We start from the raw sequence: 27,600 nt of genomic DNA, 5'->3' as shown, positions 1-27,600 counted from the left end.
AATTTTCCAGGTCAAAGCTGAAAGACTAGTACAACAGGATGTTACGCTTTATGACTGATTTTATAAAAGTGACTAGACTGTGTATTTTTGCGAATACCTTATATTTTAAAATCCAGTGCAGGACACCCTCAGTTCTTTCAACAACCAAGAAACCCATTTTATGGTGTACTTTACGTTCTCCCTTAAGTGGTCGTTTGAATGTTTTCAAGGAGAAGTTAGATATAGTGCTTGGGGCTAAAGGGATCAAAGGCTAAGGGTAAAAAGTGGGAACAAGGGACTGAATTGGGTGGTGAGGCACGATCATGTTGAATAGCAGAACAGGCACAAAAGTCTGAATTACCCACCCCTGAACCTATTTTCTGTATTGCTTCCTGAAGGCAGGAGAGCAGTGATGTGCATGCAGCAGATTTGCTGGGTCAAGTCACCCATTCCTGTGTTGGATCCTCAATCTCATTCATAATAGAACTGATTCCAGTATGATATCCCCTGTTTTCATAACAAAGTGGCAGTGTCAGTTCATATCCACAAGATGGCAGCACATGCTTAGATTTGTATTGCTCTGAGTAGTTTTGTTGTGGGATCTGCCCTCGTGTTTGCTTTGAGTGATCTGTTCATGTGTCTGCTTTGCTGTGGGATTTCATGCTGACCATGGAGACATGCATAATTTTCTGGGTCTTCATGGAACCAAGTCCCATTCACCCATCACCTGCGTCCCCACTTACCTACTTGGAATTACATACAAAATAGGAGCAAAAATAAGCAATCTGGCTTTTCAAAGCTGAAATATCCTACAGGCAAATCAGGATGTGGAGGTGCCGGTGTTGAACTGGGGTGGACAAGGTCAAAAATCATACCACACTGGGTTATAGTCCAACGGGTTTATTTGAAATCACAAGCTTTCGGAGTCTTGCTCCTCCTTCAGGTGTTAATGAGAGGTGGCGTCAGACACAGATTTTATAAGTAAAAAATCAAAGGGTCACAGAACTGATGTAATTGTATTGAGCAAACCTTAAATGTTTGTTAAATCTTTCATCAGTTAGGAAGGAAAGGCAGATTTTGCATAAGTCGGAGAGGCGATGGCCTAGTGGTATTGTCACAGGATTGTTAATCCAGAGATCCAGATATTATCCTGGAGACCTGGGTTCGAATCCTGCCGTGGCAGATGGTGGAATTTGAATTCAATAAATATCTGGAATTAGGAATCTAATGATGACCACGAATCCATTGTCGATTGTCAGAAAAACCCATCTGGTTCACTAATGTCCTTTAGGGAAGGAAACTGCCATTCTTACCTGGTCTGGCCTACATATGACTCCAGACCCACAGCAATGTGGTTGACTCTTAACTGCCCTCTGGGCAATTAGGGATGGACAATAAATGCTGCCTAGCCAGTGACACCTTCATCCCGTGAATGAATAAAGAAAAAAAAATTTCGATTGATTAATATGTAAATGCCAGAATTTCTTTCAAGTCACTGCCCCAAGATAACTAAAGGCTTTATCAGTATACCAGAGGTGCCATCTCAGGTCAAACAGTGTATTTTATGTGCAAGACCCTGTTTAGAATTTAGTCTGTGTTTTAACTTGGAGTGTGTGTGCGTGTGTGTGCATGTGTGATGAGTCGGCGCGGAGAGTGAGCATGTGTGAGAGTGCATAGTGTCATGGGTCACCTGTAGTGTGACATGAACCCAAGATCCTGGTTGAGGCCATCCTCATGGGTATTGAATTTGGCTAATAGCCTCTGCTCGGTGACTTTGCGTTGTTGTTTACCTGAAGATCCGAGGCTGAATGTCCTTGACGGCTGAAGTGTTCCCCAACTGGGAGGGAATATCCCTGTCTGGTGATTGTTGCGCATTGTCCATTCATCCTTTGTCGTAGCGTCTGCATGGTCTCGCCAATATACCATGCCCTGGGGCATCCTTGCCTGCAGTGTATGAGATAGACAACATTGCCGGAGTCACATGAGTATCTGCCGTGTTTGTGGTGTGTGGTGTTCCCACGTGTGATGGTAGTGTCGTGTCAATATCTGGCATGTCCTGCAGAGTTTGCCATGGCAGGGTTGTATGGTGTTGTAGTCAATGTTGTCCTGAAGGCTGGGTAGTTTGCTGCAAACGATAGTCTGTTTAAACTTTGGCGGTTGTTTAAGGGTGAGAAGTGGAGGCATAGGGAAGATTCTGGCGAGGTGCTCATCATCATCGCTACTGTGTACAAGTCTCTCCATTTCCAGTAAGTATTGGATGATAAAAGATACCCTATCGGTCATATCCCATGTCTGTTACCTGAGGAGGTCAATACAGTTTTTTGCTGTGGCATGTTGAAACTGGTGATGAGTTGAGCATCATATCCCGTTCTTATGAGGGCATCTTTCAATACGTTGCGTTTCTCCTCTTCTAAACAGATTCTGTGTATGCGTAGGTCTTGTCTGTAGGGGATGGCTTTTTTACCATGTTTAAGGTGGAAGCTAGAGAAGTACAGCATCGTGAGGTTATCTGTAGGCTTAGAGTGAGGTATTGAGGTGTCCGTCCCTGATGGAGTTGCGTGTGTCCAAGAATGAAACGGATTTTAAAGAGTACTCCATGGTAAGTCTGATTGTGGGATGAAACTTGTTGATATCATGATGTAGTTGCTTCAGTGATTCATTCAGTGACACAAATAGATTAGCCATGGCCTTAGTAAGTTCCAAGTTGCACATTCCCGTCTGTACTCAGTAATCTTTCATTCCCTTGCCTGATAGGATCTATCCACCTCCACATTTAAAATTATTCAATGACTTTGTTTGTACCAAATTTCTGAGGCAGAGAGTTCCAGAGTCACAGAATGCTCTTAAATAAAGCTACCATGCCTTCCATCCCTTTCTGTAAGTTATTGGTATAAATTTATAAACACAGTCCCCTCATTCATCATATCCTGCCAATCTGGAAACTGATGCATTTATTTATACACTGTTTTCTACCTACCAACCAGCCAATCTTCTATCCATGCTAATAATCCTCTCCTCCCCTTGCCCCCCCAACTCACATGCAGACGCACATGCAGTTCCTGCTTTGTGAAATAACCTTTTATGCGGAACCTTGTCAAATGTATTTTGGAAATTGAAGTACAGTACATTAATAAGTTCCCCTTTGTCCAAAGCACACGTTACTCATTCAGATAGTCCAATCAATTAGTTAATCATATTCCCTTTTCACCAAATTATGCTGACTCATCCCAATTACCTTGAGTTTCCCAAGTGTCTAAGAAATGATTGATTTGAACAGCTTCCCTTTGGCTGACATCAAGGCCAACTGGCCTGTATTTTCCAAGTCAAAGTGCTGGAGAACCTCCGCCACAGCAGTGTCTGGGGGAAAGAAAGAATTTCAAGTCTTATGACCCTTTGTTAGAACTGATTGTTTTATTTTATTCCTGTTTCCTCCTCCCTCCTTACTTGAATGGAGGTGTCATATTTGCTACTTTATTTTGCTTCAAGTCTGGCAAAGCCTTGGTTTTAAAATTCTCATTCTTTGGCTCAATTTTCCTCACACTTCCTTTTGTCTGTGTTCTTTCCCAACCTTAGAACTTTTGGAGATCTCCTTAAATTGAGCCCCTCATCCATCCTGATTTCCGTTATTGTTGGCCATTCATTCACAACTGCCTGGATTCTCCCTTCAGAATGCCATCCCTTTTGTTTGCTTCAGTATCAGATGTTTGTTTGAAAATGCTGTGATGTTGCTTGGGAAGTTCATGATGCTACTATTACAGTAATCTAATAGTTCTCATGGTGGTTTAACAAATGCGTGGATTATTAATCTTCTTTATTTCTGCTTTTTAGTCATGGTACAGAGAAGACTTCAGATGATAAAGATAAGAAGCAGGATCTGAAACCAAGAGTTCCAGTTATTGAGGATGTGATTGCCAAGAGCCACGGGTTAGTAACATGGCTTTAAACCATGGTCACTTGGAACCAGCTCAACAGGATTCCCACACGAGCCACTGTGGGCAATGTTACCTAACCCCCAGAATATAATTTGTAAAAAGTCACTCCAATGATTTCAAAACAATGAGGCCAGAGCCAATTAGGGAGGGAGGAACTGAGGGAGTGCCACGCTGTTGGAGGGTCCAGTTTCAAAGGGTGCACTAAACCAAGGCCCTGCGTGCTTTCTCAGATGTATGTCCAATATGTCCTGGCCCTGTGCCAGTGATGCCATTGGCACTAATCTGAAGAAGAGCAGAGGAGGCTCCCAGGTGCTTGGTCAATATTTATTCTTCAACCTACATCAGTTAAATACACTTATGAGAATCCTTACAAATATGGGCAGATGTGGTGAAAAAGCTGATGGCACAATCCGGCTGAGTTAATAACATTGTTGGCAAGTTTCTAATCACCAGGCTGTGAGGTCCTTAGTTGTGTCTCAGACTGTGGACCTTGTCCTCCTTGTGTTGCAGGTTGACCTATCCCATGAACCCATGCCTGAAGTATCTGTATCCACCACCAACCAGTGTCATTCTGGCCAACATTGCAAATGCCATGGCGAGTGTACCCAAGTTCTATGTGCAGGTAAAAGAATCTGTTGAGATATTTTTAACTTTTTGCTGCAAGAAAATCTTAGCCTTTGCTTTTACTGAACTTTTGAGTTGAATTATGTAGAATTTACAGGCCGCTGGGCTCAGGCAGCTAATGGCAATGCTTATTCAGCTTTATGCCACCCTTATTTCATCTGCATCATCAACATATGAGAGGCAAAAAAAAAATCAAGGGATGTTTATTCAGCTTCCGTTTCAATGTATCATTAATATTCCTCTGTGTTCCAGAGTTCCACATTCTCTCCGCTCTCTGGGTGAGGATGTTTCTCCTGAATTCCTGTTTGGATTTATTAGGGACTGTCTTGGGTTCAACACCCCAAGTTCTGATCACAAGTGCAAACATTTTCTCTATGCTCACCCTGTCAAACCCTTTCATAACTTTGAAGATTTCAATCTCTCAATCTCTTGCTCTTCCCTTTTCTTGAGATGATTTTGCAGAACAGAGGCATTTGTAGGATGTTATTGGTCATCCAGCCAATAGAAGAAATTCTCTTCAATAGAAGGGCATTTAGAAAAGCTTAATGCAATCGAATGGAGTCGATGTCATTTATGTAGAAGGGAAATCATATTTGATAAATTTGTTAGAATTCTTTGAAGCTATAACAAGCATATTTGATAAAAAGGAACCAGTACATGGCCATAGAGTTGTAGAACAGACCCTTCGGTCTGACTCGTCCATGCCGATCAGGTATCCTAAGTAAATTTAGCTCGCATTTGCCAGCATTTGGCCCATGTCCCTCTAAACCCTTCCTATTCGTAAACCCATCCAGATGCCTTTTAAATGTTGTAATTGTACCAGCTTCCACCACTTCCTCTGGCAGCTCGTTCCATACATGCACAACCCTCTGCGTGAAAAAGTTGCCCCTCCAATCCCTTTTAAATCTTTTCCCTCTCACCTGAAAACTATACCCTCTAGTTTTGGACTCTCTACCCTGAGAAAAAGACCTTGTAGCGTATTTGGATTCCAGACAATATTTGATAAGATGACACATGTAATTGTTATTGTACAAGATAGGAGCTCATGGTGTTGAGGTATACATAAAGGATAAGTTAACACAGAGTCAGGATTACAGGGTCTTTTTAAGGTTGAAGAGGCATAACTAGTAGAGTGTTACAAGGGCTTCAATTATTTACAATTTATATTAAATGACTTGAGTTGGGGGTGCAGAATGTAATATATCCAAATTTGTTGCTTCTAAAAAAAAAAGTAGGAGGACATGTGATGTGGACATAAACAATCATAAAGGGGATATAGATAGAGTGAGTAAGCAAAACCTTGGCAGCTGAAATTTAATGTAGGATATTGGGTGGTTATGTGCTTGGGTAGGAAGACTCAAAAAGCAGACTTTTATTTGAATGGAGAAGGACTCCAAAAATGTGCAGTGCAGAGGAATCTGGATGTTCTAGTGCTTGAAACACAAGAAGCTATATAGGTCCAGCAAGTAATTAAGAAGGCAACTGGAATTTTGACTTGTATTGCAAAGGGATTGGAGTTTAAGAACGGGGAAGTCTTGTTACAACAGTCCAAGGAGTTAGTGAGGTGCACCCGAAGTACTGTGAGCAGTTTTGGTCCTTGTATTAAAGATAGGATACACTGGCATGTCCCAAGGGTAAGGAATGTTTTTACCCTAGAGAGCTGTGGAAGCTAGATCACTGATATGATTTAAAGAGGAGATAGATAGACTTTTCGAAATATTGGAGAATTGACAGCCGTGCTGAGCTGCCATGAAGTAGGAGTTAGGCCTGATGTCGATCAACCATGATCTTGTTGAATGAACGATGGGACAGGCTTGAGGGGCCGAATGGCCTACACCTGTTTCTTTATTTTGTGTTCTTATGTACATCTTCTATTCTAACGTCATTTCTGATTCAATGTCAAACTGTGTTTTACAACACTTGTGCAAAGTGCCTTGGGGCACTCCATTTTGTTAATGGTGCTGTATAAATATAAGTTAGAGTCACGCAGCACAGAACCATACCCTTCGGCCCAACTAGTTTATGCTGGCCAGGTTTCCTGAACTGAACTAGTCTCGTTTGCCTGTGTTTGGCCAATATCCCTCTAAACGTTTCCTATCAATGTACCTGTCCAGATGCATTTTAAATGCTATAATTGTACCTGCCTCTATCTTTCCTGTGGCAGCTCATTCCATACGTACAACCTCTGTGTGGAATAAGTTGCCCCTCAGGCTCCTTTCAAATCTTGCCCCTCATACTTTAAACCTATGTCCTCTAGTTTTGGACTCCCTACCCTGCTGAAAAGACCTTGGCTATTCACATTTTCTATGACCTTCCTGATTTTATAAACCTCCATAAGATCACCCCTCAGTCTCCTATGCTCCAGGCAATAAGGTCCCAGCCTATCCAGTCTCTCCTTGTTACCAAGACTGGACAGTTTGAGTTATATAGTTGTAAATATTTTTTTGCACCCTTTGCATTTTTAATAACATCCTTCCTTTAGCAAGATGACCAGAATGGTACAAAGTACTTTGAATGTGGCCTTATCAATGTCTTGCACAGTTGTAACATGACGTCCTAACAAATTGTTCAGTAGGACAGATAACACTACTCCTGATCACATTCCTGTTTCTGGTAGCTTACTGTACATGGTGAAATGCAGCATTTCCTACGTTACAACAGTTACCACGTTTCTGAAAAACTTCATTAAGTTTAACTACTTTGGGATGGCTGAGATGAAGAAGTGCAAGTTTGTTGTGTAGTGTCAGTGCCTTTTGTTCACACTTTTTGAATATCTCGCTGATGCTGAATTCCTTGCTTGCAGGTTCTGCACCTGATGAACAAGATGAATCTGCCTGCTCCCTTTGGACCCATCACAACTCGCCCTCCAATGGTAATGTGTGAGAGAAAAACTGTGACAGTAATGCATGGAGTATCCACAATTAGCCAATAGCAGAAATTTTGAGGTAGAATGCCAAGGCCTTGGAGAGGGTGTAAGTGTGGGACAAAGCTAGTTTGGGAAATAAGATATGGTAAGGATATAAGCTATGGAAGGATATAAATAGATTAAGTGAGTGGGCAAAAATGTGGCAAATAGAGTACAGTGTTGGAACATGTGATATTGTCCATTTGGCTGGAAGGATAAAAAGCAAGTATATTATTTAAATGGTGAGAAATTGCAGAACCCTGAGATGCAGAGGGATCTGGGTGTCCTAGTGCATGAACCACAGAAAATTAGTTTGCTAAGCGAATGTTACTGTTATTGAGTTCAAGTAGAATTGAGTTCAAAAGACGGGAGATTATGCTTCAGTTATACAGAGAATTGATGAGACCATATCTGGAGAACTATGTACACAGTGTTGGTCATTTTATTTAAAGAAAGCTGTAAATGTATTGGAAGCAGGTCAGAGGAGGTGTCTCAGGCTAATATCTGGAACGGGTGGGTCATCTTATATGGAAAGGTTGGACAGACAGGGCTTGTTTCCATTGGAATTTAGAAGCATAAGAGGTGGCTTGTTTGAAACGTAAAATGTAGAGGGGTCTTGATGGGGTAGATGTGGACAGGATGTTTCCCCTTGTGTCCGAATCTGGAACTAGGGGTTACTGTTTTAAAAAGGAGCCATCCATTTGAAACAGATAAGGAGAATTTATTTTCTCAGGGGGTCCCAAGTGTTTAGAAACTAGTGGAACTAGTTTTTTTTTTTTTGGACATCGGGAGACAGATTCTTGATAAAACAAGAAGGTGCAAGATTATCGAGGGTTGGAAGGAATGTGAAGCAATCGTATTGGCGGCACGGTGGCTCAGCAGTTTGCACTGCTGCCTCACAGCACCATGGACCCGGGTTTGATTCCAGCCTCGGGCAACTGTCTGTGTGGAGTTTGCACATTCTCCCCGTGTCTGCATGGGTTTCCTCCGGGTGCTCCGGTTTCCTCCCACAGTTAAAAGATGTGCAGGCTAGGTGGATTGGCCATGCTAAATTGCCCATAGTGACCAGGGATGTTTAGGTTAGGTGGGTTAGACATGGGAGATGCAGGGGTGGGGGACTGGGTCTGGGTGGGATGCTGTTCGGAGGGGCGGTGTGGACTTGTTGGGCCGAATGGCCTGTTTCCATGCTGTAGGGATCGTATGATTCTTGTATGATTTGTGTCATCCTTGATCTTATTAAATCACAGAGCAGGCTCAAGGGCAAGGTTGGCCCTATTGCTGCTCCTTATTTGTATGGACCAGGGATGAGGGACTTCATGAATGTGGACAGACTGGAGAGGCTAGGATTGTTCTCAGAACAGAGAAGATTCAGGGGATTTAATCGAGATGCTCAAAGTCATGGAGAGAGTTCGTTCGAGAAATCAGGAGAAAGTATTTCTAGAGGCTGGAGGGTCAGTGATCAGAGGGAGACAGATTGAAGGGAATCAGGCGAAGCCTTAGAGGGGGAGGTGAGGGCAGTTGTTTTACACAGTGAGTTGTTGGGATCTGTGTGCTGTCTGATGGGACATATTTAATAATGCATCTCAAAAGGGATTAGGGTAAATACTCAGAAGAAAAATTATAAGACTTCAGGGAGTAGGGCTAATGGGTTAGAACTTTCAAGGAGTCAGCAGATGGTCATTGAGCTGAAGTCCTGCTGTGCTGCTTGCAGTAAAACGGCTGAAGCCTGATGGAGTTCAGCACCATTTTTAGGGTGAGAGTAATTTTTATTTTCTGGAAATAAAAATAAAGTGCTGGAAACATTGAAAGGATGGGCAGCATTCAGTAGGAAGAGAAGCCTACAGGACAGAGACCAGGTTAATCTTCCAGCTAGATCACTTGTCCAGGAAAAGATAGAGACGTTACGGAGTTTATAACTGAGATGGGGGTTGTGTCATTTGCTGGGAGTAAGGGGACAAACTTCTTACTGGAAGAGACCAAGAAGATGTGAAATAATTGTTAGGTTTTACTTTTCACTTCAAGAGCCCAATCAATGAGTGGTGTGTTAATTGCGTAGTCACTAGATTCCAATCCCAGCCTTGTGCCAGTGTGACTCCAGTTAAATCAGTGAGTCACTATAACTTCTCTGGGACCAGGAAAATGATTGACCCTTTACCTTGCCAGGATTCCTCTTTCAAAGGCTGTTCAGACATGGCTTGGGGTAACCTCCTATGTATGTGAATCAGAAGGTGCACAGTGTCAATCCCACTCTAGAAACTTCAGCCAAATTTCAGGCTGATGCATGCATCGAATTACCAGTGGAGTGCCACACTATCATAGGGTCAGTGTCGAAGGAACGGGCACTGTCGACGGGTCAGTACCATAAGGGCCCTCCCCCTTATACGAGTCAGGATTCCATTGAGATATTGAACCATGGACTCATTTCCCACTGAGATGGAAGGTAAAGCTCCTGTGGTATTAATTTAATGAATGCGGCAGGGTGGTCAACTCCAGTGACCTGGCCAGTGTTTGTCCTTCACTCGACATCGCTAAGCCAGATTATCTGGTCCTTGTCATGTTGCTCTTAGTGAGAGCTTGCTGTGTGTAAATTGGTTGCTGCATTGTATATTACAGCAGTAAGCACACTTTGCCTTGACTTTAACGTGTTTTGTGTGCTCCTGTGAAATAGGTGCAAGAGAAATGTAGTATTTCTGGCCTCATGAGGCCTGAAGCACTCCCACAAAAAGTAGTAGTTACCATCTCAGATAATCATTATCAATCTGAAGGGGTGGGTTTTGTAATTGAAAGAACTATGCTGAGTAAATACAGTTGGGATCATCTCATTGAATGGTGGGCATACTAGATGGGCTGAATGATCACCTGTTTCTGTAAGCATTTGGAGCTGTATTCAAGTCACAAGGTTATCATTGTTGTTCCCTGGGTAATTGGGGGATTTGTTTTCCTATTTCTGTTAGTACGAGGAGTACATTCCCGCCCCTCCACCAATGCCTCCACTGCCCCCAGAGGAACCACCACTGCCCGAAGAAGAGATGGATGTTTCAAGTGAGGAAGAATCTGAGTATGAAAGTGGAAGTGAGGAGGATAAAGAAAGGCAAGTACAACAATGACAACAGTAACTCAGATTTACCCAGCATCTTTAATGTAGTTGTGTCCGAGAACAGGAGGAGGTCATTCAGCCCCTCGAATGCTACTTTTCAGTCAGATTGTGGCTGATTGTTGTCTCAATCCACTACAGACTTTGCAAATTACTACAAAAATCAAAAACTGTTACGCTACTGCCAGACTGAATTTATCAAATGCCACCCCCCTTAACGTAGACTGTATTTTGGGGAGAAATGTGTGAAGCAATACTTTCTGGCTTCAGTCATAAACAACCTGACTTGCATTTTAAAGTGATGTCTCCTTGTCCATAGATATCATCATTCATAGATATCATAGAATCCCTACAGTGTGGAAACAAGCCCTTCGGCCCAACAAGTCCACACGGACCCTCAAAGCATCCCACCCAGACCTATCCCCTATAATTCACCTAACCTACACATCCCTGAACACTATGGGCAATTTAGCATGGCCAATCCACCTAGCCTGCACTGTATGAGGAAACTGGAGCACCCAGAGGAAACCCACGCAGACACGGGGCGAATGTGCAAACTCCACACAGACAGTCACCCGAGGATGGAATCGAACCTGTGTGCCAAGAACAAAGAAAATTACAGCACGGGAATAGGCCCTTCAGCCCTCCAAGCCTGCACCGATCCAGATCCTCTATCTAAACCTGTCACCTATTTTCCAAGGATCTGTATCCCTCTGCTCCCTGCCCATTCATGTATCTGTCTAGATGCATCTTAAATGACGCTATCGTGCCCGCCTCTACCACCTCCGCTGGCAACGTGTTCCAGGCACCCACCACCCTCTGCGTAAAGAACTTTCCACGCATATCTCCCTTAAACTTTTCCTCTCTCACCTTGAAATCGTGACCCCTAGTAATTGAGTCCCCCACTCTGGGAAAAAGCTTCTTGCTATCCACCCTGTCTGTACCTCTCATGATTTTGTAGACCTCAATCAGGTCCCCCCTCAACCTCTGTCTTTCTAATGTAAATAATCCTAATCTACTCAACCTCTCTTCATAGCTAGCGCCCTCCATACCAGGCAACATCCTGGTGAACCTCCTCTGCACCCTCTCCAAATCATCCACATCCTTTTGGTAATGTGGTGACCAGAACTGTACGCAGTATTCCAAATGTGGTTGAACCAAAGTCCTATACAACTGTAACATGACCTGCCAACTCTTGTACTCAATACCCCGTCCGATAAATGAAAGCATGCCGTTTGCTTTCTTGACCACTCTATCCACCTGCGTTGCCACCTTCAGGGTACAATGGACCTGAACACCCAGATCTCTTTGTGCATCAATTTTCCCCAGGGCTTTTCCATTTACCACATAGTTCGCTCTTGAATTGGATCTTCCAAAATGCATCACCTTGCATTTGCCTGGATTGAACTCCATCTGCCGTTTCTCCGCCCAACTCTCCAATGTATCTATATTCTGCTGCATTCTCCGACAGTCCCCTTGACCATCTGCTACTCCACCAATCTTAGTGTCATCTGCAAACTTTCTAATCCGACCATCTATACCTTCCTCCAGATCATTTATGCATATCACAAACAACAGTGGTCCCAACACGGATCCCTGTGGAACACCACTGGTCACAGTTCTCCATTTTGAGAAGCTCCCTTCCACTACAACTCTCTGTCTCCTGTTGCCCAGCCAGTTCTCTATCCACCTAGCTAGTACACCCTGGACCCCATGCGACTTCACTTTCTCCATCAGCCCACCATGGGGAACCTTATCAAACACCTTACTGAAGTCCATGTATATGACATCTACAGCCCTTCCCTCATCTATCAACTTTGTCACTTCCTCAAAGAATTCTATCAAGTTGGTAAGACATGACCTTCCCTGCACAAAACCATGCTGCCTATCACTAATAAGCCCATTTTCTTTTAAATGTAAATAGATCCTATCCCTCAGTATCTTCTCCAGCAGCTTCCCAACCCCTGACTTCAGGCTCACCAGTCTATAATTACCTGGATTATCCTTGCTACCCTTCTTAAACAAGGGGACAACATTAGCAATTCTCCAGTCCTCTGGGACCTCACCCGTGCTCAAGGATGCTGCAAAGATATCTGTTAAGGCCCCAGCTATTTCCTCTCTCGCTTCCCTCAGTAACCTGGGATAGATCCCATCCAGACCTGGGGACTTGTCCACCCTAATGCCTTTTGGAATACCCAACACTTGCCCCCTCCTTATGCCGACTTGACCTATAGTAATCAAACATCTATCCCTAACCTCAACATCCGTCTTGTCGCTCTCCTCGGTGAATACTGACGCAAAGTACACATTAAGAATCTGACTCATTTTCTCTGACTCCTTGCATAACGTCCCTCCTTTGTCCTTGAGTGGGCCAACCCTTTCTCTAGTTACCGTCTTGCTCCCTGGTACTGTGAGGCAGCAGTGCTAACCAGTGAGCCACTGTGCCACCCGTCTGGATTCATTGACCAGGGGAAATGGTTTCTTTCTGACCCATGGTGTTTTACAGGAGCATTCTCAAATAGAATTTGTCATGGAACTATCAAAGGAAATATTAGGACAGTTGACTAGAAGCTTGGTTAAAGAGGGAAGTTTTAAGCAGTGCCTTTAAAGGAGGAGAGAAAGACAGAGAGGTTTAGGGAAGTCTGTGCCTAGACAGCTGAAATCATTGGGACTTTATCTGAATCTAAGGATTTTTGGAAGATTGCTACTAGTGCGTGCATTTTTCCTGTCACTACTTCTTTTGATATCCTGGGATGCATCCCCTAAGATCCATAGGACTTAACAACCTTTAGGTCCATTGGCATCCCCAGTAGTTTTTTCCGTAGAGGTAGTTACTGTGTTTACTTCAGAATTCAGGGCCAATGCATTTCTCTGAGTGAAGAGAAGGGCAGCAAGGCGAGGGAACCCTGGATGTCAAGCAATATCAAGATTTTGATAAAGAAAAAGAAGGAAACATATGTCAGCTTCTTCAGTTTGTCCAAGTAACTAATCCTTCGTCCCTGGAAATCTGTTTAATGCCTAAAGCGTTTCCTTTCCCTTTACAGAATGGTGCGATTGATGGGATTGGCCTCTCTTCCACCAAAACAGACACAGAAGAGAAAGCGGGTATCAGTCCGAAAACGACCGAGATTAAAGGACCTGATTAATGTGCCAAAAGCACCTACCCAGAGGTAAGAATCTAAGAAGGTAGGTCTAGCGTGTGGAACTTGGAGCATTACAGAGCACTGAAGGAGGATATTCAGGCTGTACAATTCAGTTATGTCCCACTCCCCCTGCTCATCTCCATAGACCTGTAATCTTTCTCCTTTTCTAAATTTCTCCAATTCCCTTCTCAAAATTATTAAATCTGCTTCCACCATCCTTTCAGGCAGCACTTTCCAGATCAGAATTTCTCCCATGTAAAGCAAAAAATTATTTTCATCTCAGTTTTGTGTAATGAATGCAGAACTTAATGTTTGGCTCCTCCGTTCTGTGATTGTAGCACATGTGGATCTATGTCATATCTATAATAGGTTCAGGAACATTTTATCTACAGACCGCTGTCCCCGATTTACAATTGTACATTTTATGAACACTCTTACTTATGAACGAGATCCCAAAGTAAAATTAAATTTAAAGATTTAACATGAGCATTTTCTCATACCAATGAACAGTTATTTTGTATTGTATTGTGTTCCAGCTTGCGGACAAATAGATTGATGAAAGTATTTAAGAATGGAACCCATTAGTAACCTGAGGACTGCCCTTAATGGCCTTCAGTTCCCAGCAGAATTTCACATTGGGCTCCATTCTGCACTGGCCGGCTTATACCAGGCAGTCTGTTCACAGTGCTCACTGCACACGCTGCAACAGCTTTCACCAATAAATCCCAGTATTGTCCAAGTATGCACACATACTGTTGATGATTCTTCCTGAGGTACCTCTTACCTGGTCTGGCTATCATTAACTTTTAACACTTCTTTGATCGCCGATCTCCCCACTGTCAACTCCAGGCTGTAATAATGAGGTTATATAAGAAGGTTGAATCCTGGAGTAGCCTATTGATTGTAATCAGGACTGCCTGTAGTACCTCATTCCGAGCCTGTTGCACATTGAAAGCCAGCTTCAGCTTCTCGGCCATTGGCTGTTTGATCTCAGGAGGTCACAGAATTGTTCGGGTGCAGCAGGAGGCCATTCTGCCCATCATATAGCACTGACTGTCAGAATCAGCAACTTGCTTGGTGTCATTTTTGAACTTTCTCCCTGTGACCATGTCCATTTTCCTCTTTTCAAGTAGTGAATCCTTTTGAATGCTTTAATTGAGCTTGCAATTGGGCAGTGCATTCCAGACTCTAACCACTCACTGCATGAAAATTGATTCCTTCCTATCACTTCTGCTTCTTTTGCCCATTGCTTTAAATCTTGCCCCTCAATCACAATCCTTTCAGGAGTGGGAAAAGTTTCTCCCTGTCTACTCTGCCCAGATTTCTCGGGGTTTTGAATTTTGTTATCAGATCTCCTTCCAGTTGCCTTTTCTCTAATCTATCTTCATAACTGATGTTCCTCATCCCTGAAACTATTCTTGTAAATGCACCAAGACTTACTGACTTACACATTCAAGTACAAAAGGTTCCTACGATAAAGAGGAAAGCAACTAAGTGCCCCAGGACAACCATTCACTTTCAGTGGCTCAGCAGCAAGGGTGAGGATTTTTAGAGAGATGAGTTTTTAGTCCCAAAATTTCACAGGCCAGAAAACTTTGTTTAAGTGAAGTATCTTTGAAGTAAACAAGACTGTTAGGTCCTCAAAAGAGCAGCCACATGAGGCCCTACCTGTGTATACAAATTAAATTGTTATATAGGAGCATCATTTTCACATGTTATTTGGAGATCCCGAATGACATTGAAACCAAGAAGATGGTCTCTGTGTATGGCATTGCTTAATCTCTGCTGTTTATGCATCAATTCTGTTCTCTATACTCCTCCATCAGATATTTCATACTTCTCAAAACCCAGTTGTGGGCATTGTAGGTGAAGGGAGGTTGATCAACCAGTGATCTAATATAGGACTCGACCCTGACCCTGAGACGACAATGCCTTTCACTCAAAAATGTCGTGGTGTGATGTGTCATAACTATTTGTTACAAAAAGAATGTCCCTCGGCCTATCAAGTTTATGCTAGTTCTGTCTAGAGTCAGTCACTTTTCCCTTCAATGATCATGACCCTGCAACTTCATTTTCTCAAATATTTGTCCGATTTTCTTTTGAATTTGTTCATTGTCTCTACTTCCACCATTACCCAGTGGGAAGCACATTTTACTTTATTACTGCTCACTGTATAAAAGGTTGTTATTCACAGTTAAACTTTTCACAATCTTGCACATCATTATCAAATCTTCCCTCAACCTCTTTACTCCAAGAGGAAAATCCACAGCTTCTCCAATTTAAAAATCCCCCATTCCTGGAACCATTCTGGAACAATTTCTCCACTGTGCAATCAATGGTTAGCATCATTTTTTTACTCAGGCAATATTGAAGCAGTCTATGTGTAAATGCTACAAGACCTGGACAATGTCCAGGTTTGGAATAAGAAGAGGCAAATAACATTCATGCCACAAGTGCCATCTGAAACAAGAAAGAATCTAAAGATCACCAGTTGGTGTTCAGTGGCATGATTGTCACTGAATCCCCCACTATCTGTATCCTGGGAGTTACCATTGACCAACACTGAACTGAACTCACCATATAAATAGAGTCCTAATGAGGGAGTAAACCCGAAACATCGACTCTCCTGCTTCTCTGATGCTGCCTGACCTGCTGTGTTCCTCCAGCTCCACACTGTATTGACGTATAAATACTGTGGCTACCAGAGGAGGCCAGAAGCTGGGAATTCTGCAGTGAATAACTCCATCTTCTGGGTGTTTAAAGTTTGTTCCCTGTCCATAAAGCACACGTCAGGAGTGTGAGGGAATATTTCCCCACTTGCCTGGATAGGTGCAAATCCAGCAACAGATCACCAGACAGTACAAAATATCCTGTTTGGCACCCAAGTCACTACCTTCAATATTCGCTTCCTTCATCACCAGCATCCAGTAGCAGCAGTGTGTACCATCCACAAATGCACTGCAGGAATTCACTGTGGCTCCTGAGACTGCACTATCCAAACCCATAACCACCTCCATCTAGAAAGACAAGGGCAACAGACACATGGGAGCAGCCCCCCCTGCAAGTTCCTGTCTAAGCCACTCACTGAACTGACTTGGAAATATATCGCCGTTCCTTAAGTGTCGCTGGGTCAAAGCCCTGGCTCTCAATACCTCGCAGTCTTGTGGGAGCACCTACACCAAATGGACTGTAGCAGTTCAAGAAGGCCGCTCACCACCACCTTCCCAAGGGCAATTGGAGATGGGCAATAAATGTTGACCACTGGTACATACCCGAATGAATATTAGAAATAAACCCTTGCATCATTCTGAAAGTGGACTGATCAGTATCTGACACTACATTTTGTTTGGGGCCTAACCCAGGTTTTGTAAATAATTATATCACTTCTCTGGTTTTGTATTCGATTCCTTTGTTTGTAGTAGTTGGAGAGAAGCAGTTGTACTCAATGAACACTATGTTGGCGTAATAGAAGGCAGTACGTAATAGGTTAGTTAATCAGTTCATGCGTCCTAATATTGTGCAGCCTAACGAGAAACCTTCAGTTTCTTTACTGCAGTGCATAACCGCTGGGAATGATGAGGTCACAGAAATGGGGACAGAAGTAGACTGTTTAGCCTGATGAGTCTGCCATTCAGTAAGATTGTGATTGATCTGGCTGTGGCCAAAGCTCCGCTTTCCCACCTGCCCCCAGTACTGTTTGACTGCTTCAGTCAAGATTTGATTTACTTTTGTCTTTAAAATATTCAATAGCCCAACCTCCACTAATCAGAACAGTTCTGTAGAGTCATATGGGGCTCAACATTAACTCTCTTTCTCTCTCCAAAGAAGCTGCCAGACATACTGAGTTTCTCCAGCATTGTTTGTTTCAGCCATGATTTTATTATTGGGCCAAATTACCAATTCCCGCTTCTAAGTCCCACTTTCCAGTGAAGGTTGATTTACGTCTTCCTGTGCCTTCTCAGCTCGCATCCTGTGGTTCCACCATCTGAAGTCTTTGACCAGCCGCAGCCTCACAGTCAAAAGAAAATTGAATTCCACATCTCTGTCGATGCTAGCAGTTTGTTGGAGGGAGGAGGTGATCGTCGACCAGGTAGGATGCCATGGATGCAGTGTGCACCTGTGTAGGGCTGTGTACACTTGTCTCCCAGTAGAAAAACAAAGAAATCTGTTATCCTTTTCTCAAAGCCCTTCACAATAGGTTAGTGTTTGCTGATGTGTCACTAAATTACTGCCGTCCCATCGCAGGACGCCAGCTCCTACCCCCAGAACATCAGCCCATTCCTCAGCCCATCTCCTCCTCCATGATGGAGATTATCCAGGGAATTACAGAGCAGTGAGTCTCACGTTAGTTGCAAAGGAGCTATTGAAGAAAATTCTGAAGGGGACCATTTATCTTTATATTTAGAGTAGCAAGGTTTGATCAGGGATTGCTAGCATGGCTTTGTTAAAGGGAGGCCATGCCTAATAAATTTGCTTGAATTTTTTGGGGAGGTGACTGAGTATTTGGATGAGGGTAGTGCCGTTGATATTGTTACTATGGATTTTAGCAAGACCTTTGACAAGGTTCCACATGGGAGACCGATAAAGAAAGAAAGAAAGAGCACATGGGGTCTAAGGTAACTTGGCAAGTTGGATCCAAATTTGATTTAGTGACAAGAGACAGAGGGTGGCGGTTGAAGGCTGTTTGTGTGTCTGGAAACGGTATCCTGCGGTGTAGCACAGGGATCGGTGTTGACTCCCGGATTGTTTGTGATGTACAGAAAAAATCGTGGGTGGTTGATAAAGTTTACGAATGACACGAAGTTTGGCTGGGTGGTTGACAGTGAGGAGGAAGGTGTTAGGTTACAGATTACAGTTTACAGTTTACAGATTGGTCAGCATGGCTGATCAGAGGCAGATGGAATTTAATCCTGCTAAATGTGAGGTGAAGCACTTCAGAAAAATAACAAGACAAGGGAATACTCAGATGGTGGGACACTAGGAAGCTCAGAGGAACAGAGCAGTCCAGGGGGTGTTTGTTCACAGATCCCTGAAGGTGGCTGACAGGTTAATAGGGAAGTTAAAGCAGCATACAGGACACTTCCCTTTATCAGTCGTGGTATCGATTATAAGAGCAGGGAGGTTATGTTGAAGCTGTACAGGACTTTGGTTAGGCTATAGCTGGAGTACTGTGTGCAGTTCTGGTCACCACATTACAGGAAGGATGTGATTGTACTGGAACGGGTGTGGAGGAGATTCACCAGGACATGGCTGGGATGGAGCATTTCAGTGATGAGGAGAGGCTGGATAAGCTTGTGTTGTTTTCTTTGGAGCAGAGAAGGCTAGCGGGGACCTGATAGAGGTGTATAAGATTGAGGGGAATGGACAGTGTGGAAAGAAAGCAACTATTCCCCTTACTTGAAGGGTCAATTTAAAAAGAAAAGTAAGGGGGCAGACTTTTATGGTGGAAGGCAGGAGGTTTAGAGGGGATTGGAGGAAAAACCTTTTCACCCAGAGGGTGGGCGGTCTGGAATGTACTGCCTGAGAGGAGTTGGGAAACCTCCCAACCTTTAAAACATACTTGGACAAGCGCTTGAAATGTCATAAAGATCAAGGTTATGGGTCTACTGCAGGAAAGTGGGAGTAGTGTAGTTTTAGCGGTACAGACTCTTGGGGCTGAAGGGCCCGTTCTGTACTGTATGATTCTAAAATGCTCCTAAAATGCACCACAATTACCAAACTTCTGGTTGAATGCTCTCATCTATTCTCATGAGGCTCAATATCTGAATTATGATCCTGTGAAATGTTGAAGGGATTTATTCCTTTAGAGGCCTTGTAACAAATTGCATAACAGCCAGCAGTTATGATCCAGTCACATTCTGGATGAAAGGTACTGTGAGAAATGAATGGATTCAATGTGAGGCAGTTGGCACTGAGCTGCAATTGGTTATTCAGCACTGTTTTCCTGATGACACTTTCGCAGAGCCGCAACAGAATTCTGAAGCTCAAAACTCAGGATTTGGGAAAATCCAACCAGCTCCTGTACGTTCAAAAAGTGAAAGTGAGGAGGAGGAAGAGGAAGAAATTCCCTCTGAGTTCATTTCCAGGAAAGAGTTGGCAAAAGGAAGGTTATCGAGAGATGGTGAGTGTGAGAGACAGAGGGAGCACCAATAACTATTCTTGAAGCACCAATCAGTGGTGGGAGTGAAATCTTTGAAATTTAAAATTTTGTGGTTGGTTGGCTTGCCGAGCTGGTTCGTTGTTCCGCGGACGTTTCATTACCCTGCTGGGTAACATCATCAGTGCAGCTTTCAATGAAGCGTCGTTGTGTTTTCCCGCCTGGTATTTAAACTCTGGAGTCTGTTGAGCTAGATTACCTTGCTTCTAGTTTTCCTTTGCAATGGAGTGTATATGGGGTCGAGTTCTACGTGTTTGTTGATGGCTTTCTTTGTGGAGTACCAGGCTTCTAGGAATTCCCATGCATGTCTCAGCTTTGCTTGTCCCAGGATCTTGGTGTTGTACCAGTCGAATTGGTGGTTCTGCTTATCCATGTGGGTAGACATGAGTGAGTATTGGCCACGTCCTTTTGTTGCCAATTGGTGTTCGTGTACCCCTGTTCTTAATTTCCTTCCTGTTTGTCTATGTAGTGTTTGTCACAGTCTCTGCAGGGAATCTTGTATATGACATTGGTCCTGTCCACAGTGGGAAAACACAACGACGCTTCATCAGAGGCTGCACTGATGATGTTACCCAGAAGGGTAATGAAACATCTGTGGAACAATGAACCAGCTCAGCGAGCCAGCCAACCAACCACAACACCCACAACCCAAGCTACAAATCTACTCTAAAACCTGAGAAATTTAAAATTTGCTTGTCTTGGAATGGGAGTAGTCCGCACTTGCAGGTGTAACCTCAAAATCAGAGCTGGGCTGTTCAGGGGTGGTGGGATGCGGGACTTAGTTGGACATGTATAACTGAGCTTGGTAGGTTCTTATTGGATTTGAGAATAGGTTGGCATGATCCATTTGAATGGTTGTGCAGCCTCAGGGCTGAATGGCCTCTTTCTGTTCTGTGGTATACACTGTTTATGATTTTCTTCTTGCAGAAATGGAGACCGTTTCATTGTTTAAGAATTACAACCCAGGTGAACCAACCTGTCGCCTGTACGTAAAGAATCTTTCCAAACAGGTCGAAGAGAAGGTAATTTCTTTCCTAGTTTCCCTAACAGCTAGCTCCCTTTCTTTTTTCGTTGCAACTTTAAGAGGCAGGCTGGTGAAGTTTGTGCAAACAGTGTTTTCTCACTTTGATCTCATTGCAGGATTTGAAGTTCATCTTTGGCAGATACGTTGATTTCTCATCGCAAACTGAGAGGAACATGTAAGATTTCTGGTTTCTGTTTCTCTGCGGTAATATTGAGAGTGCAGGAAGACATGGGTACAATTTTCACTGAGTAGATTTGAGCACCTAGATCAGGTTAGCAAACCCAGGACATGACTAAAGGGAGTGCTGCTGTGTCAAAGGCATTGCCTTTGGATGGGGTGTAAAGAGGTACATCTGCTCCAAGGGATGCAAATGATCCGACAGCAGTTGCATTGAAGCAGAACAGGAATGTATGTAAAAACACATGATCTGATCACTTTCACAGGGCTGTTTGTGGGATCTTGCTGTGCAAATGTTGGCTGCCTAGTTTCCTACTTTTAAGCAGTGTCTACACTTCAAAGAAAATCCTCATTAACTAACTAACTTTTGGACATCCTGTGAGGGTAATAGGTTCTGCGAAATACGAATCTATCTTTTAGTGTTAGCAATTGGACTAAAACTTTGAGTTTTTCTGTAAAGAGGTGCATTTTGTTGAAGCTTGTCGTTGTTCACTCATCAGGACACTTTGCAAGAAATACCAAAGTAAAAGCAAGACATCGTTTATACTACATGAAAGGAGAGTGTTGATTGGTTGGCAAGTGGAAATTGGTCGGTAGAGGTGTGGCCATGTAGAATGCACCCATTAGTGCTGATTGACAGTTAACATCCAGGTTCAATAGACTCCTGTAGTTTCACGACACATCAAGAAGCCCTACAGCCCATCATGTCCACACCAGTTGTTAAGCAGCTATTTACACCACTTCCCACTTTCCAACACCTGGCTTTGAATGCTATAGCCCTTCAAGTGATCGTCTAAGTAGTTCTTAAGTGTTGTGACGGCTCCTGCCTGTAGGAGAGGACAAAGTTTTCCTTTAAAAGCCTTCTAAAACACCTGGCCTTCACCTTAAATCTATGCCCCCTGTTTATTTACTCCGCCTCCCCCCCACCCAATGAAGGGGAAAAGTTCCTTCCTATCTAATCTATCTCATGGCAGACTTCAATAAGCTCCACTTTGCAGCCTTCCTGCTCCAAGGAAAACACCCCGAGCTTATTCAGCCTCTCTTCATTGCTAACCTGCTCCATCCAAGGCAACCTCCTGATGAATCTCCTCTGCACCCCTTCCAGTGCAAGCACATCCTTCCTACAGTGCAGAGACCAGAATTGGACTCAGGACTCCATCTGTTGCCTAACTAACATCATATACAGCTCTGTCATAATGTTCTTGGTCTTGTATTCAATGCTTTGACTAATAAAGGCAATGATCCCACATGTCTTAACTGTCTTATCCATCTGACTTATGTTTAAAGATGTATGGACATGCACACCAAGCTCCCTACAATCCTCTGTATTTACTAGGTCCTACCATTCAATGTCTACTCACTTACCTTGCTAATTCTCCCAAAATGCATCACCTCACACTTTTCAGCATTAATTTCCATTGGCTATGTTCAGTCATTCGTCTTGTAGTGTAAGGCTTTCCCTATTGCTATTTAACATGCTACCAATTTTCATGTCATCTGCAAATTTATTGATTAAACCTCCTGTATTTGCATCTAGATAATTAATGTACACTAGAAACAGTAAGGAGCCTAGCACTGAGCCCTGCAGCACAACACTTGACACACAGCTTCCAGTCACAAAAGCAGCTTCCATTCATTTTCTTCCAGTGTCATTGGTCCCAGTGTGAACCACAATGTCTGACTATTCATCCTCCCCCTTCAGAATGCCCTGCAGCCATTCAGTGACATTCTTGACCCTGGTCCAAGGGAGGTAACACACCATCTTGAAGTCACATCTGCAACTGTCAAACTGCCTGTCCGTATTCCTCACTACTACATTCCTACCAGTATAGCTCCTTCGTCTCTTTCTCCTCACCTGCTGGGCAGTGGGCTGTAGCTACGCTCCCCAGAGGTAGCATCATTCACCATTCATTCTGGGACTTTCCTGACTGCATGTGTGTCTCCTGTCTTCTAATGGAGACCACCTAGTCCTTCCATAAATGCACTTCATTTGTCTGCATTTCGACCATGTCTGAAAATGTCTAATATCTACACAACTCCAAACCTGGCGATACTAAGAACTGCCGATGCTGGAGTCAGAGATAACACAGTGTGGAGCTGGAGGAACGCAGCAGGCCAGGCAGCATCAGAGGAGCACGAAAGCTGACGTTTCGGTTGGGATCCTTCTTCAGAAAAGCTGCCTGGCCTGCTGTGTTCCTCCAGCTCCACACTGTGTCAACTCCAAACCTCATTGATTCACTGCCATTCCTCCAGCCAACGATCAAACTCAAGTCTGAGTGCTCAAGCTGATTTAAAATGGTGGTGCATCCTGCAGATGTGGCCATCCAGCCTGCCAGGAGGGTCTGAGACTTATCACATGCTGCAGTATATGTAACGCTCAGGTTTCTGCTGTCTACCTTCCCCAGCCCCCCTCATCCCCGCCTCCTTGACCTGTCCGTCTTCTCTCCCACCTCACTGACCAATCCCCACCACTGCCTTCCTGCACTCACCTATCACCATCCCACATATCTTCCCCAGCCCCACCCCTCCTCTCTCTATTTATTTCTGAGCTCCCTTCCCCCTCCCCCATTTCTGAAGAAGGATCCCGACCCGAAACGTCAGCTTTCCTGCTCCTCTGATGCTGCGTGGCCTGCTGTGTTCCTCCAGCTCCACACTGTGTTATCTCTGACTCCAGCATTGGCAGTTCTTACTATCTCCTAGAAAATGATCTGTGTTTGTTTATTAATTCTGAACTGTATAAAAACTGAATTAACTGCTGTAAATCAGGAACAAAAATAGAAGTTGCTGGAAAAGGTCAGCAGATCTGGCTGCATCTGTGAAGAAAAAAATCAGTTAACGTTTTGGGTCCAGTGACCATTCTGAGGAAGGGTCACCGGACCAGCAATGTTAACTCTGATTTTTTTCTTTACAGATGCTGCCAGACCTGCTGAGCTTTTCCAGCAACTTCTAAATCTAATTCTAAACTGTAGATTTGTAGAAAGAAGGATTCTTTGCCGTTACTGACAAATCAGCTCCCCTCTCCTTTGTCTGTAAATTCTTCCTGTCCCTCTGCTACTTTATAATTCCTGGGGTTGAAACACAGTCCCTAACAGCAGCTGCACAATTTTCCTGTGATGTCATTCCTTATTTTCCAAACTCACCCAAGCAACTCAGGAAAGTGTGCTCCCACACAGTTCCAACCCCTCTGCAACCAGGCACTGTGTATGAATATATGTAACTTCCAATACTCACTAATGCAGCACACTGTAAACCTGACTGACCGTTAAACATAGCTTGGCTGTTGACTGTCAATCAGCATTAATGGTTGCATTCTCCATGACAACACCCCTACCAATTAAGAATCCACTCGCCAACCAATCAGCACTCTCCTCATGCACTATAAATGTTGTTTTTCCCTTTGAGATTGTATTCTTGCAAAATGTCCTGATGGCTGCAAGGCACAAAGCATTCTTTTTTTTAAAAAAATTCACATTTAGGATGTGGGTGTCGCTAGCTGGGCCAGCATTTTTATCCGTCCCTAGTTGCCCTTGAGAAGGTGGTGGTGAGCTGTCGTCTTGAACCGCTGCAGTCCATGTGCTTTAGGTTGACCCACAATGCCATTAGGGATGGATTTCCTGGAATTTGAGTCATGACAGTGAAGGAACGGCGATATATTTCCAAGTCGGGATGGTGAATATCTTTGGAGGGGAATTTGCAAGAGGGTGGTGTTCCCATGTATCCTGCTGCCTTTGTTCTTCTAGATGGAAGGGTCGTGGAATTGGAAGGTGCTGTCTGAGGATCTTTGGTGAATTTCTGCAGTGCATCTTGTAGGTAGTACACACTGCTGCTACTGAGCGTCGGTGATGGAGGGAGTGAATGCTTGTGGATGTAGTACCAATCAAGTGGGCTGCTGTGTCCTGGATGGTGTCAAGCTTCTTGAGTGTTATTGGGCCTGAACCCATTCCAGGCAAACGGAGAGTATTCCATCACACTTCAACTTTTTTTTTTAAGTGATACTAAAGTTTTGTCCTGCCAAATAACTATTAAAACTTAAATGTTGTAGAAGTTCTATTCTACAATTAAATTATTCTGTTTATAATTGATTTTCACCTTTTAAAGAAACGTCCCAAGTTCCTTCACAAACAAATGGATCCATGCAAGAAAATGTTAGGATAGGTAGCCAAAAGTTTGGATAAAGAGGTAAATTTTGAGCAGTGTCTTGAGAAACGAAAGTGAGATGGAAAGGCAAGGAGACTTAGGGAGGGAATTCTAGAGCTCAAGTCCTCCATCAACTGGAGATAAGCTCAGTGGTGGGGCGACAAAAATCGGGGGGTGGATAAGTGGCCAGAATTAGATAAGTCCAGATATGTTGAAAGATGTAGAGCTGGACAGCATCACAGAGGTAGGGAACGGCATTGTAACTGGAGGAAGAAACAAACCTAGGAAAAATTGTAAGCTTGGTGAAAGTTACAGAGATAGCCAGGACTCGAAGTCACAGACGAATTTGAATGCAGGAATGCAGCAGCTAATGTAGACCAGGGAGCACATAGTCCAGATCATTGGAAAAAGATGTTGAATGGCTGTCTATGAATGAACCAATATCTCTTCTGTTGGTTTTGAATTTGAATGATGCGTTGTCTTTAATAAAACAAAGTTGTTCTGCCTTTGCAGGTTTGACATCCGATTGATGAAAGAAGGAAGAATGAAGGGGCAAGCCTTCGTTGGGCTTCCTAACGAGAGAGCTGCAGCCAAAGCCCTCAAAGAAGTCAATGGGTTTCAGCTCAAAGAGAAACCAATGGTGGTTGTATCCTTTCATAGAACAGTGGGAATTCCAATGACCTGAGAAAGGGGGCTCTTTATCAGTAATTCCTGGAGATTATAATTATTACCATGCCAGAGTGGAGTAAAAATAACCAACCGAGTAGTCAGAATGGACAGTGTTTAGAACAACCCTTTCCCATGCAGGGGGCCTGTCACCAGTGGAATTCAGATTGAAGAGAATTGGGAAAAGGGGAATTTTTGAATGAGGGGTATCTTGTCACAGTGAGTTGTTGGGATCTGAAACAAGCTACCTAAAAGAGCAGTGGAAACAGATTCAATAATAACTTTCAAAAGGGGATGAGATGTTGTAGAGGGAAAGAATTGCAGTTTATAGAATTGTGCTGCATAGGACAAAAGCATTTGGCCCATTGTGCTTGTGTTGGCTCTTTGAAAGACCCTGCTCACTCCCCAGCTCTCTCCCAATGGGCCTGAATATCATCCCCTTTAACTATTTACCCAATTCCCTTTTGATAGCTATCATCATTGTCATGAATCACTGGGGTATTGCGCTAAATTTCAAGTCCTGCTTTTCCTGAAGTCATCAAAAAGTTAAAAATTTTAAAAAGCTGAAGAATTCCTCAATTTACGTGTCATTCAGATCTAGGTTGACAGAATGTAATGAACAGACTTCTGCACTTAACAAGAATAACTGTTTATTATAGACAAATAGATTCTAATTACAATTATGAACCAATGACCGGAACTAGTAGAAGTTCTAACCCCACTGTTTAAACATCGCCCCCCCCCCTACCGACAGACCCGCACTGGGAAAAACAGAGCGTGTTTGGGTGGAGAATAAAATTGGGAAGGCAGTTCAATGTTTTCTGTCTACAGGGGTCACTGAAATGGGCCTGTTGGGTTGTCAGGACTTGCTGCTCTGTCATCCTTCTCCAGCTGCACTCACTTGTTTGCAGGAGGTACAGAGTGATTGGTTGACACTTGTAAAGACTCTAACTTCCTGGTCAAGAGCCAGAGCATACATTGACAGCTGCAGGAAAAACAAAATAGCTTTCTTCAGGCTTAGAGTGGTTGTTGCTGGAGAAAGTCAAAAGTCAGATGACACCAGGTTATTATCCAACAGGTTTATTTAAAATCACTTTAAATAAACTTGTTGGACAATAACCTGGTGTCTAATGACTTTGTCCATCCCAGTCCAACACCGGCATCTCCACATCATGTTACTGGAGAGAGAGAAGAGACAGCTCCCAGCCTTGCAGAGATCTGGTAGTTTCTCCTTGTCTCTTTCACATTCCCAAGCTGTTCAGCTACCTGGGAGCTGATTACAGTTGGTAGCCAGAAGGTCCTTTATCATTGTTCTGTGTACTAGTGACCAGATATAAACCAGCTAATTATTGCTGGCCGAAGCTCCATTCATGCCCACCCCTTGGCTTCAGCTCAGCTGCAGTCTAGACTTTCGCTACTGCTTGACCAAACGGAGTAAGACCTAAGGAAGAATTGATTAGTTTTTGCTAAAGGTCTGGATCTGGAAAGATTTGAAAGCATTCTTTAAGATAAGGTGAACTGACATTCTTTGAAAATGCTTTGTGTTGTCTTATTTAGTGATGCTAATTGTTTTTGAATGGTGTGGATTATCTTGGCTGTTGTGATGGAATCTGTCGCAGCTATAAAATATGAGCAGAATTTTCAGAGCAGCTTGTTGGATGTGGATTGATCTGAAATTTCCTCCTTGAAATTGAAGCTCTTAATGAGAAAAAGCGATTTTCAGCATCGTAGTTCGAGAACATCAAGTAGGCAAGGAAAAACC

At 43.4% G+C, this 27,600-nt stretch overlaps 1 protein-coding gene across 2 annotated transcripts in view; it reads left to right on the top strand.

Annotated features, from left to right (window-relative positions):
- The window catches only part of rnpc3 (RNA-binding region (RNP1, RRM) containing 3), a 43,791-nt gene that overhangs the window by 10,046 nt on the left and 6,145 nt on the right, over nucleotides 1–27,600 (top strand). For both annotated transcript variants that reach the window (XM_048602306.1, XM_020519105.2), the window contains exons 5-14: nucleotides 3,808–3,903; nucleotides 4,422–4,533; nucleotides 7,339–7,407; nucleotides 10,395–10,531; nucleotides 13,579–13,704; nucleotides 17,640–17,767; nucleotides 19,640–19,798; nucleotides 20,762–20,856; nucleotides 20,975–21,033; nucleotides 25,686–25,818. In XM_048602306.1, coding sequence (XP_048458263.1) covers nucleotides 3,808–3,903; nucleotides 4,422–4,533; nucleotides 7,339–7,407; nucleotides 10,395–10,531; nucleotides 13,579–13,704; nucleotides 17,640–17,767; nucleotides 19,640–19,798; nucleotides 20,762–20,856; nucleotides 20,975–21,033; nucleotides 25,686–25,818 — 1,114 coding nt within the window. The remainder of the gene's footprint in view (nucleotides 1–3,807; nucleotides 3,904–4,421; nucleotides 4,534–7,338; nucleotides 7,408–10,394; nucleotides 10,532–13,578; nucleotides 13,705–17,639; nucleotides 17,768–19,639; nucleotides 19,799–20,761; nucleotides 20,857–20,974; nucleotides 21,034–25,685; nucleotides 25,819–27,600) is intronic.

This window comes from Rhincodon typus, chromosome 10, assembly GCF_021869965.1.
Source record: "Rhincodon typus isolate 14 chromosome 10, sRhiTyp1.1, whole genome shotgun sequence".
In the NCBI taxonomy this organism is placed as follows: domain Eukaryota; kingdom Metazoa; phylum Chordata; class Chondrichthyes; order Orectolobiformes; family Rhincodontidae; genus Rhincodon; species Rhincodon typus.
This window is presented reverse-complemented; position numbering and strand designations above follow the sequence as displayed.